Source organism: Amphiura filiformis, chromosome 19 (genome assembly GCF_039555335.1).
Source record: "Amphiura filiformis chromosome 19, Afil_fr2py, whole genome shotgun sequence".
In the NCBI taxonomy this organism is placed as follows: Eukaryota; Metazoa; Echinodermata; class Ophiuroidea; order Amphilepidida; family Amphiuridae; genus Amphiura; species Amphiura filiformis.
The window spans coordinates 3503842-3517928 of record NC_092646.1 but is presented as its reverse complement, the minus strand read 5'-3'; the positions used below and the strand labels follow the sequence as shown (position 1 = coordinate 3517928).

The 14087-nt window shown below is 37.3% G+C and overlaps 1 protein-coding gene across 1 annotated transcript; it reads right to left on the bottom strand.

The window, feature by feature from the left end:
* Nucleotides 1-542: 542 nt before the first annotated feature.
* Nucleotides 543-13706, bottom strand: LOC140140252 (protein O-mannose kinase-like). The gene is made up of 3 exons (XM_072162040.1): nt 13230-13706; nt 4321-4481; nt 543-1612 (listed from the first exon to the last, which is right to left on the bottom strand). Exons 1-3 carry the CDS (start codon nt 13378-13380, stop codon nt 911-913), a joined length of 1014 nt encoding a protein of 337 aa, XP_072018141.1. The 5' UTR covers nt 13381-13706; the 3' UTR covers nt 543-910.
* Nucleotides 13707-14087: the final 381 nt, after the last annotated feature.

Sequence of the window (14087 nt, the reverse complement as noted above, 5' to 3'; positions counted from 1 at the left end):
GTGGAACTTATAAGTTATGGACCCTATATATACTACTGATAGCACATTACTCCATCATCTTTTTACTGCTGATTACACATAATTCGTCAACTATCTACTTTTGATAGTACATTACCGTACTTCATCAACTATCAACTGCTGATAGTACACCACTTCATCAACTATCAGCTGCTGATAGCACACTACTTCGGCAACTATCTACCGCTGATAGCACAATACTTTATCAATTATCTACTACTGATAACATGATACATTATCAACTATCTACTTCTGCTAATAAGCACACTACTTCATCAACTATGTCTACTGCTTATATCACACTACTTCATACACTGCTGATAACACAATACTTCGTCAACTATCTACTGCTGATATAGTACAGTACTGTTCTTCATTAACTATCAACTGCTGATAACACACTACTTCATCAACTATTTACTTCTAATAGCATACTACTTCCTCAACTATCTACTGTTGGCATAAGACTACTTCATCAACTATCTACTGCTGATAGCTCACTACTTGTATTTTTTAAACTCCCGGAGGAACTCGACAGGGGCAATTGTCATCACGCCAAGTTGACACAAGGTTCAATTTCTACAAACGTTTACGTCTATTTGAAAACATCATAGCCTGATGCACACCGATATCGCCAGGTTGCACAGCAGAGACACTAAAATGAATACACGGGATCGATACACTTGAATATGCTGTGCACGATTTGATATTCAGACGATAAATATTTGGATACCGGGGTAGAAAATGATGAATGTCTCCCGTGATTTTTTTATTCTAAAGAAGCCATATTTTTTTCCTTGCACTTGAACATATCTGATGAAAGGATATGATAGTTGTTAGCTTGCGTTTATATACTGTTTTAGTAAATGACACCGTAGCCGCTCATACTACCTTAAAAAGTAAAGAATGTGTGTTGTACATCTAAGTATCCTTTTAAAACTTCAGCTGCAGTAGGTCTGAGTTTTGGATCCTTACTACGACACTTTTGGTGAATTTTGGATAATATAAGCCTGGTAAGATTTCCATGGATACCTGCTCCTAACAAATACTCCGCTACCGCTGGAATCTTCCAGATGTCTGACTTCTCGTCATAACCTTTGGAAGACCTCACTATTTGTTCGGGAGCCAGAAGTTCTCCATAATTATTTGGACAATGTGTTCCCCTGGACGCATTGACTTGAGGAAGTCGGTCTACATCGTTAACAACAATATGGAGATCAGAAGTCACTAAATACTGTGCAAGTAAATTAGGTAAGGTATCAGTATCACACATGACATGAGCACCAGTTGGACTTGAATGAAGAAAATTAATTACTTTAACATAATCAATACAAAGTTGGAATCTCGTCGTCCCCTTATCTTCGTCGGTGTCCTTTAAGATGTTCTTGATATTTGCTAACGACCCATATTTGTGATACTCTGTGACAATGGCAGGAATTGATGAGCAAAACCCAAGCAATTGAGTTACAAACGGACTTGGTTGAAATTGTTGGAGATTTTTTGCCGTAGATAAAAAGTAATTGGTGTAAGACGGATTAGGATTAGTCAAATTCACAAGGCTTACGTTGTAGTTCTTCCATCTAGCAAGATAAACCTGGTCACGAAAATAAAGAACAATAATTATAATCAATAAATATGTACGTGTTTAACTTTTCTTATTTCTCACAAACTTGAAATTGCTTACCGAGAGAGGAAGCTTTCATCCAGTATTCTCTTGGACGTCTTCAGCCCCAATATTTGGCACGTGGGGGCGCCGTCGGCTATTCTGAGCCACCGGCACCAGATGGTGTCAGTCGGTTCAGAAGGGAGGTATACACGGCATGCATGTAATAAATATGTACATTTTAATAATTTTTATTTTAAAAAACAATGTACATTTTAATAATTTTTAATATGGTATGTAAATTTAATAATTTTTAGTATAGTATGGTAAATGAAAGTGACTTTGTGAGCTTGTTTACCATATCTACGACCTATAGCTAGACCTACTCTACAAAATCATAGATCTGGATATTATATTACTAGGGAACCCGCTCTAAGCCAAAATTTTGAACCATACACAAGATACAATAAAAGATCTGAGCAATGTTTTAGGTCAATTGAAGAGTGTATGAATGTGTTTTTTTGTTTTTTGGGAAAGCGGTCAAATTATCATGTTGAAAACCACTCTAATGTATTCCTCTGGCCGGTAAGGATTCGGAAAAGTATAGTTGCTCCATCCGTAACGCTCCATTCTCAAGTTATAAGAGAAAATGTCAAATGTCATTTATTTTGGGCTCTTACATAAGCAGGGATCATGATCGAAAACTGATTTTCATTTAATTGGTCTTAAATGGTTCCTCTTGCAAAATAAATAATAGTTTGCACCATCTAGGCCGCTTCATTACATAGGTAACGTCTCACAATTGGTCAATTAGAGCTCAATGAGGATTGATCTCTTTCAACCTATTACCTACACACAGAACACAAACTGGTCTTAAACGTTATAAACGTTATATAACTGTAATTTGGTTTTGATCAAATTGTTTCAATAACACAATATATCGGGTAATATATAATGGTCAAAATGTTTTTAAAATGTTGTTCATAAAAATTCTTAATTTAAACGTTTTTCGAAGACGAATAAAATTAGACATTTTAAAAAGATGAGAGCATTTTTGTGATATTGATCCCTGAAGCGGAAGGAACATCAATAACACTATTATTCGCACCTCATTCAACAGTCCTCGAAGTAAACTTTATAAATCTAATGACATGTAAAAAGTGTATGTAGCTGGGATAAAGCTGACCAATTGAAAATTGAATACCTGAGTGGAAGAAGGGCCCAACTCCAATTTTTTACAAAAATGAGTTAGACCCAGCATTTTATTGCCAGCAGACTGTTCTTCCTTGTGTGTGAAAGATGAGCCACAAATCCATTTTCTAAATAGTCTTCCACGTACACGTAATCATGAATTTCATGGAAGAAAGGCCCAACTCCATGTACTTGGGCCCTTCGTCCACAAATATTTGGTTAAAGTGGAATTTTGTTCATCCATAAAATCTGCTTTTCACTATAGTATATTTTCTTGCTAACATATTACATGCTTCTACTTGTGCAATTAATGGACATTTCCAAATTGTTGTAGCTATTTATAACACATCTGCTTACGGAACTGATACTTGCAGTATATTAGTGGAAGAAGGGCCCAACTCTACAACCCGCGAAATTAATAGTTGGCACACTTGCACTAAACAATGAAAATGCATGCCCTATTAAAATTGGGGAGGCGAGGGAAACGTGCATGCAATATATGTGTAATACAGACTACCCTATATCTCACCCTTCCCCACTCCCCATCATTCAATGTTGGAGGGTCTCACGGACCTGTTGACAACATGGCTTGGTCCAACATTGAATTGGGGAGCGGGGACAGAGATATACCAAAAGACAGGCAAACTGTGCCAACCTTTTTTTCCTGGATTGTAGCTCATATTAAGACCTGTATCGTTGTCATGGAAACATATGATTTCGAACGTATGTAATACTGTATGTTCATGTGTTAAAGGTCCCCTGAAGATGAAAACATTCTGTCTATATGAAGTTTTTTCTTAACATCTCAAAAACCGTTTTGATGGAGTTGGGCCCTTCTTCCACTCAGGTATTCAATTTTGTCCTTTGGTATTGAAGATATACATGATATTTTATAAAACGTTATGTATATAGCTTCAATACGAAAGGTCAAAATGTTCAATTCATGGTCTGCCTTTCATCCCAGCTACAAGCACTTTAGTTTTCACAAATTTGCCATACAATTTGTGTTATATACGAGCGTATATCATTATTTTCCAAGAAATTATTTGATATTAGAAGGACAACCCTCGTATTCAGAATGCAATTTGGTGTGTCTGATGTGCTCTCAGGTCCCATAAAAAAATACTGTGCAAACGTCGCTAGCTGGAACCCTTTTAAAACAATTTATATTTAAAGACCGAATTAAAAAAAAGACTGGTTTGCGTTTGACTTCAGGGCAAAGGCGCGACGTAATTGGTTACTGACCTGCGCAGTGCGGCATTTTTGGTGTGGTTGGCGCATGGCAGGACGTCATGCGGAAACTAGTCTTTTAATTCCGTCTTCAATTATACTGCAAACCTGACCCTTACTTCGCAATCACCGATGCGCACATCTTTCTTGCGCACCTTGAATATTGTTGATTGTAGTAAAGATGCACGCTTCGATAATACGTCATCGGGGATCAATCGCAAAGGATTTCGGGAAATGTGAATACATATTTGACGAAAATATGAAAACCATCAACTTACATTCTTATGTTTTCCACCACCGATTTTATGAATGCCAGTGACACTGTCTTGAATGTCTTTACACGTTAACATGGGATGACAAATACCATCATTATTCAGTTGAAAATGTCCTGGACTGCAATGTCTGTCGGTGCCTTTAAATTGATGTTCATCCACAGCTCCTGAACATAACAAAATGTGAAGATTGTAAAATCAAACTCATGCTATCTAAATTTGAACTGAAAGCAAGATTGCCCCTTCAAAAAAAGTGGACTTTAAGTTCATTTTACAAAGTCTGGTGGCTCTGAAAAGAGTCGTTTATTCTGTGGTTTAAAAAAATATATTTTTGGTTAAAAAATCTATTCTAACCCGTGGAGCCTTTTTAAATTTTAATTGAGATGTTAATACAAACACCAAACAAAAATATTCTTTGAAAAAAGAGAAGGTAGAGGTTAATCTTTTAGTTAAAGCCGCAAATAGGTCCTAACAAAGATACACAAAATAAACTTGATAATCACTCACTCACTCACTCACTCACTCACTCACTCACTCACTCACTCAGGCTTTCATCATTCTCATCATTGTGCCATAATGCTATCATATAATTATGTTCATTGAACTCAGGGTTTTTTGCCGCGGGTAGAAAACTTGGCAAAAATGGCAAAGACTGACAAAGTGGTTTACTTTTCTTCATTTTGTTACGAGTCGTACTTGACTCAAGGCCAAAATCACCTTTTACCCGAACTCACACGAATGCACAACACAAATACACTGTTCGTTTAAGCTAACAAAATCTAAGTCTTTAATTGAAAGCAAGTTTCGTTTGGTACAATATAATGACTACAAATGCACATATACATTAATCAAATATAAATACTCTTTATCTATTTTGTACTTAGCCAGCATTCTTCTTCTTGGTGATCATAAAGTTCTTGTAATGTTCTGGACGACTGATGTAATATATCCCTATTCACTTGTCCTGCGACAATCAGCGAAGTCCTTTGTACACTTGCATTGATAACTCCTTGCGTATAAAATCCTTACACTAAAATGGTGTTCTCCAAACACGTTTACAACTCCTTGCGCAATTATCCCATACTAAACTCCTTGCGCCGTCCTCCTATGCTAAACTCCTTGCGCCGTTCTCCTATGCTAAACTCCTTGCGCAGTTCTCCAAATTTAACTCCTTGCGCTGCTTTCTCCAAACTTGGTGCTATTTCCACCTTTCACACAATATCTTCAGGAAGCAGGACTGCGATGCAGTTGTCCCCACTTATTTTGACAGTTGCGTTGAATCAAAATACCAGACTTCAGCAAGTCGACAGAAGAATATATTTCCTTTCTTGGAAGAATAACGTTCTTTGACGTATTCTAGATCTTCTCCGACAACACTGGTAAATAGTAGTACTTTGACTACATAAAATATTTCTGGTTTGTAATTTCCTTTCTTTCAAGGAATTGGACTGTAAGCATAGCCCAGATCAACACTATCAACTGTGAATCATTGTTTACATTTTCTTATTATATACCAAGCTTGGGAAAAAACCCATTCTATTCTGGGCCAGTTACTGCCTTCACATTATGCTCAATCTGGGGAATTCCAAAGTCTTAATTATAACATTAACCTTTCACATGACATCACTTCCTGAGGGGAAATCCCATTACATCACTTCCTGAGGGGAATCCCATATATGATGTCATCTCTTTACAATCTGAAGGGGGTTTCCAAATATTCCAAATTAGATATGATTCAACTTGTTTTGCTCAATTTGAGAGGGAATTCCCTAAAATGTCATCACTCATGTAACTTTGTAAACAAAGATAAATCATCAAATTAAATTACTCAGGGCACATCACACCTCCCCCTTAAAAGAAGAAAGTTTGAATGTAATGAAAACTTTCTCAAATGTTTTCTTCTGTTACATCAACTTCAACATAATATTAACTTCGAGTGCTTAACTCAACATACACAGTGACTACTTGTCACACAAGTTCCTTTTTAAAGGAATTTTTGTTTGTCTGTTTTTATGCAATTCTGGACAAGGCATCAGCCATTACATTGTCTTTTCCCTTAATATGTTTGATGTCCAGATTGTACTCTTGCAAGGTCAAACTCCACCTCACCAGTCTTTGGTTTTTGTTCTTCATCCTGTTGATGAAGGTGAGGGATTGTGATCTGTGAAAACAAGCACAGGGTATACTGTGGTACCCAAATACACATCAAAATGTAGCAATGCTAATAGCAATGCTAGACACTCCTTCTCAATTGTGGAGTAATTTCTCTGGTGCTTGTTGAATTTCCTTGAAAAGTAACATATAGGGTGGTCAATTTGATCTTCACCCTCTTGCATCACAACACCTCCACAGCCTATGTCACTGGCATCAACAGTCAACTTGAACTGCTTCTGAAAATCAGGTGCAGTAAGTACTGGTGAACTCATGAGTATTGATTTGACTTTGTGAAAAGCATTTTCACACTGTTCTGACTAAATGAATTTTGCATCCTTCTTCAACAAGTCAGTCAAAGGACTTGCTATCTCTGAAAAGTTTGGACAGAACTTTCTATAATAGCCAACCATTCCTAGAAATCTCATGAGTGCCTTCTTGTTTACAGGTGTGGGGTATTGCTCAATTGCTTCAACTTTGGCTTTGATAGGTTTCACCTGACCTTGACCTACAACATATCCTAAGTATGTGACTGTGGCATGGCAAAACTCACTTTTTACCAGATTGACTGTCAATTGTACTTCAGACAGCTTCTTAAACAATTGTTGGAGTTGTTCCATGTGTTGTTCCCAAGTTTGACTGTAAACAATCAAATCATCTACATACGCTTCACATCCCTCTATGTCTGCCACAATTTGATTTACCATTCTCTGAAATGTTGCAGGTGCGTTTTTCATCCCAAATGGCATAACTTTGTATTGGTAAAGACCAAATGGTGTACAAAAGGCAGAAATCTCTTTGGCACGGTCTGTGAGTGGAACCTGCCAGTACCCTTTCAAAAGATCAAATTTGCTAACAAATTTTGCATTCCCAATTTTGTCAATGCAATCATCAATTCTTGGAATTGGGTATGAGTCTGTCTTTGAATGAACATTTGCAGCTCTCATGTCTGCCACCAATCGGTATGAACCATCAGGCTTGGGAACAAGAATACATGGTGAACTCCATTCACTACTACTTGGTTCTATGATATCATTGTCTAGCATATAATTGATCTCATTTTTGAGATGTTCCATTTTCAATGGATTGACTCTGTAAGGATGCTGCTTGATTGGTTTTGTATCACCAACATCTACATCATGAAATGCAGCATTTGTTCTACTTGGCGTATCAGGAAATATATTGTCAAATTTGTGAATCAAATTTGCAATTTGACTTTTGTTGATCTTGAGAAAGATGACCTAACTTTGAGTCCAAATTAGTGAGCACATCAGAATTGTTCAATTTTACATTATACTCTTTGTGCTCCAGCTCTTTATCCTGGTCAAATGTGACATCAGGATTGTCATCTTTACTCTTGTCTACATTGGCGATTTTGTCTACATCGGCATGTTTGTCTACATTATCAGTATGTTTTACTGTACACACAGGTTTTGGAATGCCACTGTCACTTCTTTCAACATACTCTTTGAGCATATTTATGTGGCATAACTGCCTGCTCTTGCGTCTACCAGGAGTCTTGATAATATAATCTACTTCACCCACTTTTGACTCTACCTCACATGGGCCATGATATCTGGCTTGTAATGGGTGTCCTGGAATTGGAAACAGTACTAGAACTTTGTCACCTGGTTTGAACACTCTCTCTTTGGCATGTTGATCATACCATTGTTTCATTTTGGCCTGACCCTGTTTCAAGTTTTCTTTGGCGATATCAGTTGCTCTGTTAAGCCTATGCTTAAAATTGGAGACATAATCCAATAAATTGATATCTGATTTCTCATTGAGCCACTTTTCTTTCAACAACTTTAAGGGCCCGCGCACTGTGTGTCCAAACACTAACTCAAAAGGACTAAATCCTAAAGTTTCCTGAACAGCTTCCCTTGCAGCAAACAACAACAAGTGTACTCCCTCATCCCAGTCCCTCTGAAATTCCAAACAGTATGTCCTGATCATGTTTTTCAATGTTTGGTGGAACCTTTCTAGTGCACCTTGTGATTCTGGATGGTATGCACTTGAGGTATACTGTTCTATACCTAATTGATACATGACCTGCTGAAATACTCCAGAAGTAAAGTTTGATCCTTGGTCTGACTGTATGGACTTGGGGAGCCCCACAAATGTGAAGAACTTAGTTAAAGCTTTCACTATAGTCACTGCTTTAATATTTCTCAAGGGTATGGCTTCAGGAAAGCGTGTTGACGCGCACATAATTGTCAGGAGGTACTGATTACCTAACTTAGTCTTTGGTAGGGGGCCTACACAATCAATAATAACCCTACTAAATGGTTCATCAAAGGCTGGAATTGGCTTCAATGGAGCAGGAGGTATTTTCTGATTTGGCTTCCCTACTACTTGGCATATGTGACATGTTTTGCAATATTCAGAAACATCTTTTCTGAGAGTGGGCCACCAGAAATGTCTCAGAATTCTTTCATGAGTTTTCTTAACACCCAAATGCCCTGCCATGGGACTATCATGTGCTATGTTAATAACTTCAGTGTGGTAGACTTTTGGTACCACAATTTGGTGCACTACCTTCCACTCTTCGTCGGCAGGTGCATCAGGAGGGCGCCACTTTCTCATTAGCACATCATCTTGTTTGTAAAAACAGACAGAATTTTGTTCTGCTTCTTCTAGGGTCAATGCCCTTTGATTGATCTCTTTGAGTTCTGGGTCATTTTGTTGCTCCAGAATTAGCTTGTCATGTCTTTTATGGTTTCCCCAAGTTGTTCATGCTCAGAGGCTGTGTCATTTGTAGGGGTATTTTTATCCCCAGGAGAAGGAAGTTTATCTTCTTTCTCATTCAACTTTGACACAAATGTGTCTTCCAAATTGTAGCCTATGTCATCAATTTGGTTGTCCTCAATTGTTTCTAATGAGGCTCTCTTACTCATTGCCCGTGTCACTGCACATGCAGGAAATATCTCCTTTTCCTCACTACTATCATCCTGTAAACAGGGCTTATCTGTGACTATTGGGTCAGGAAAACCTTCCCCCTGCCAAATCATTTCCTAGCAACATGGACACTCCCTTGACTGGCAATTCATGTCTAACTCCTATGGTTACAGGACCAGAAACCAAGTCAGATGTCAAGTTAATTTTGTGGAGAGGTACAATAATTATTTCCATCCCAATACCCTGGATCAAAGCATTACCAGCTGAACTATCCTCATTAAAGGGCAAAGTTCCTTCCAGAATCATAGACCGTGCACAACACGTATCTCGCACAATCTTAATGGGCTTTGGACTACCATTATCACCAAGTGATACTACTCCCTCTAACACAAATGGTTCAAATTCTTCACACACCTTGTCTGTTTCACCTCCCTTTTGTGGGAATTCTTGTTTTTGATTTGACTGACTTGTTTCTTTGACTCAAGTGACACTGCACATCCTACAGTATTACTAGCAGTTTGCTGCTGTTTTTGTGCATCTTGTTTGGCTTTTAAGCTCCGACACATGGTCACTGTATGTCCTGGTTTCTTACAGAAATTGCAAACTAATTGGGATTTAAATTCAGTCCCACCTGTTGGTCTGGTACCTGAACTCCATGGGGTCCCTCTACCACCAGCACTATGCTGTGAATTAGACCAGGATCTGTGATTAGACTGAGATCTCCTTCTTGTGTACCACCCTGATTTGCTCTAGGTTGGTTATGGCTGAACCTGTTTGAATAACTTCTGTTATGACTACTCGCATTCAATTTGTGAGTTAAGCCATAGTCGTCTGCCATTGTCGCCGCGTCACTTAGCGTCTTAATTTTGCTAGCGCTTTCATCCAAGTGGGTTTTAATGTCAGCGTGGACACATTTTTTGAACTCTTCTATAAGAACCAATTGCTTAAGTTGGCCGAAACCATCTTTGACTTCTTTTGAACCAAGCCACCTGTCAAACATGTGTTCTTTTACTCTAGCAAATTCTACATGGGTTTGATCTGCTTGCTTTCTTGAATCTCTGAACTTTTGTCTGTATGCTTCAGGCACCAGTTCATAGGCCTTAAGGACTGCCTGTTTGACTTCTTCATAATTGTTACACTTCTCTATTGGTAGAGCTGAGTAAGTTTCCCTGGCCTTCCCCACAAAACTACTTTGCAAAAGTAGGGTCCAATGCTCTTTAGGCCATTTCAAATTTGTAGCTACCTTTTCAAAATGTTGAAAGTACTCGTCAACTTCTTTTTCTTTGAATTTAGGCACCAGCTTGACATACTTTGTAACATCAAACCCTGACTTTGAGGAGAAACTTGATGAGTATTTGTCACCTAGCTTTGCCAACTTCTCTTGTTCAAACTTGTACTTTTCTTCAATTTCTTTTTGTTTCAAATTTTCTTCCATTTCCAACTTTTGTTTTTCAAGTTCTAATTTTGCTACCTTTTCCTTTTCTTCTGTTTCTAATTTGTGGTGCTCAAGCGCCATCTTTTCTTGGTGTGCTTTTTCTTCCATTTCTAATTTCTTGTTTCCATGTCTAATCTTTCTTGTTTTTCTTTATTTTGCATATCTAGCTTTTGCATGTCCAACTGCAATTGCATTTTCATTCTTTCCATTTCCACCTGAACTTCTAGTTCTTTCAACTTTACTGCATCCCCGATTTCAGTTTTGACCTCTTTTCTCTTCTCCAAAATGGATTCTTCAAAATACTCTTCATCAACCAAAACATCAATTAAGGCATTTTTGATTATTTGTTTTCTGTTGGCTTGCTTTACATCCAATTCATAGTATTTTGCAAATGCTACTAAATCAGGTTTCTTCAACTTATCAAACTTCTCCCAATCTATAGTTTCAAGAAACTCTTCTGCTTTGAACTCCATACTGTACTTTCACTTTCAAGACTCAGTATAATAATGTCAACTTTTTTACAGTGTATTTCCCGGACGACAAGCCCCCAATTTTGTTACGAGTCGTACTTGACTCAAGGCCAAAATCACCTTTTACCCGAACTCACACGAATGCACAACACAAATACACTGTTCGTTTAAGCTAACAAAATCTAAGTCTTTAATTGAAAGCAAGTTTCGTTTGGTACAATATAATGACTACAAATGCACATATACATTAATCAAATATAATCACTCTTTATCTATTTTGTACTTAGCCAGCATTCTTCTTCTTGGTGATCATAAAGTTCTTGTAATGTTCTGGACGACTGATGTAATATATCCCTATTCACTTGTCCTGCGACAATCAGCGAAGTCCTTTGTACACTTGCATTGATAACTCCTTGCGTATAAAATCCTTACACTAAAATGGTGTTCTCCAAACACGTTTACAACTCCTTGCGCAATTATCCCATACTAAACTCCTTGCGCCGTCCTCCTATGCTAAACTCCTTGCGCCGTTCTCCTATGCTAAACTCCTTGCGCAGTTCTCCAAATTTAACTCCTTGCGCTGCTTTCTCCAAACTTGGTGCTATTTCCACCTTTCACACAATATCTTCAGGAAGCAGGACTGCGATGCAGTTGTCCCCACTTATTTTGACAGTTGCGTTGAATCAAAATACCAGACTTCAGCAAGTCGACAGAAGAATATATTTCCTTTCTTGGAAGAATAACGTTCTTTGACGTATTCTAGATCTCCTCCGACAACACTGGTAAATAGTAGTACTTTGACTACATAAAATATTTCTGGTTTGTAATTTCCTTTCTTTCAAGGAATTGGACTGTAAGCATAGCCCAGATCAACACTATCAACTGTGAATCATTGTTTACATTTTCTTATTATATACCAAGCTTGGGAAAAACCCCATTCTATTCTGGGCCAGTTACTGCCTTCACATTATGCTCAATCTGGGGATTTCCAAAGTCTTAATTATAACATTAACCTTTCACATGACATCACTTCCTGAGGGGAAATCCCATTACATCACTTCCTGAGGGGAATCCCATATATGATGTCATCTCTTTACAATCTGAAGGGGGTTTCCAAATATTCCAAATTAGATATGATTCAACTTGTTTTGCTCAATTTGAGAGGGAATTCCCTAAAATGTCATCACTCATGTAACTTTGTAAACAAAGATAAATCATCAAATTAAATTACTCAGGGCACATCACAATCTGAACACAAATAATTTTAATCATTGTTTATTTTTTTCGTGTAATAAGACCAAATTTAGTCATAATAAGTAACATATTAACAATTAAAGGCTTGGGTTTCCATTAGGCCTAAAAAAATTGTTTGAAAAAAACATTTTAAGAACATTTCTGTGTTTACTGGGTTCAAATATTTTAACATAATGTTATTTGAGTTTTGACAAGACATTTGGCAAAAATGTTTGCAAAAATAGTTTAAAATAACATTTTTTGAAAATATTTAAAAATATTGTTGTAGTGTGTTTTCATACAAAACGTTTTAAAACGTTATCATGGCCTTTATATAACCCGACATTTTAATGTTATTAAAACGTTTTTACCTAAACCAAAAGCCAAAATATAACTTATTTAAAACGTTTTTAAAACGTTTTTGTGTTTGCTGGGATACGTCTACATAATACTCGGAGTCTGCATATTGCTTTAGTCACTAGTACACGTAATTGAATGTGTCAATAGTTAACTCTCAATATGAGTACATTTTTGCCACTTCTTACCATTTTTGCCAGTTTTTTGCCACTGTGCCAGACCCTGATTAAGCATTATTGATAAATTGACTTTTTAACCGATTCTGAAGCCAAAATGACTGTTATATTACTAGACGGGTCGGTAAATTTTAAAGTTTATACCGGCCCGACTACTGTACAGCCCGCCCTAAAAAAATAGTCCAGTCTCCTTACCCGAACCTAGTACTACTCGATCACTCTGCCCAACTGCTGACAATCTCGGGGATATACTCTTCGTCAATAATAAGATGATCAATTTAGAGCCAACAGCAATGAATGATAGTAATGCTATCAACATGAAACACAACCTTGCCCGTTTAGCCATATCTAAATCCCGGGTCTAAATCATATCTTATCGGTGGATAAATGTAATGAAACGTCCGACATCTATGTAAAAGGATGCGATTTCCCAAGTTGAATCCAATAATATGTTCACAGTCAAACGCCTGTTGAGATTATTTCCCAAGTTGAATCCAATAATATGTTCACAGTCAAACACCTGTTGAGATTATTTCCCAAGTTGAATCCAATAATATGTTCACAGTCAAACGCCTGTTGAGATTATTTGCCAAGTTGAATCCAATAATATGTTCACAGTCAAACGCCTGTTGAGATTATTTGCCAAGTTGAATCCAATAATAATTATGTTCACAGCCATATCTAAATCCCGGGTCTAAATCATATCTTATCGGTGGATAAATGTAATGAAACGTCCGACATCTATGTAAAAGGATGCGATTTCCCAAGTTGAATCCAATAATATGTTCACAGTCAAACGCCTGTTGAGATTATTTCCCAAGTTGAATCCAATAATATGTTCACAGTCAAACACCTGTTGAGATTATTTGCCACGTTGAATCCAATAATATGTTCACAGTTAAACACGTGTTAAGATTTGCCAAGTTGAATCCAATAATATGTTCACAGTCAAACACTTTTTGACTACGGTTCCCAAGTTGAAAATATGTTCACAGTCAAACACGTGTTGACTGACTTAGTTCCAAAAATATGTTCACTAGATCACGATATTGT

Bases quoted from the DNA above. Each gene is read 5' to 3' on its own strand.
- LOC140140252 (XM_072162040.1), bottom strand. From the start codon at position 13,380: ATGGCTAAACGGGCAAGGTTGTGTTTCATGTTGATAGCATTACTATCA. The intron at 4,482-13,229 runs GTAAGGAGACTG...TGTTATGTTCAG, and splicing joins TCGAGTAGTACTAGGTTCGG to GAGCTGTGGATGAACATCAA. The intron at 1,613-4,320 runs GTAAGTTGATGG...TTTCGTGACCAG, and splicing joins GTGGTGGAAAACATAAGAAT to GTTTATCTTGCTAGATGGAA.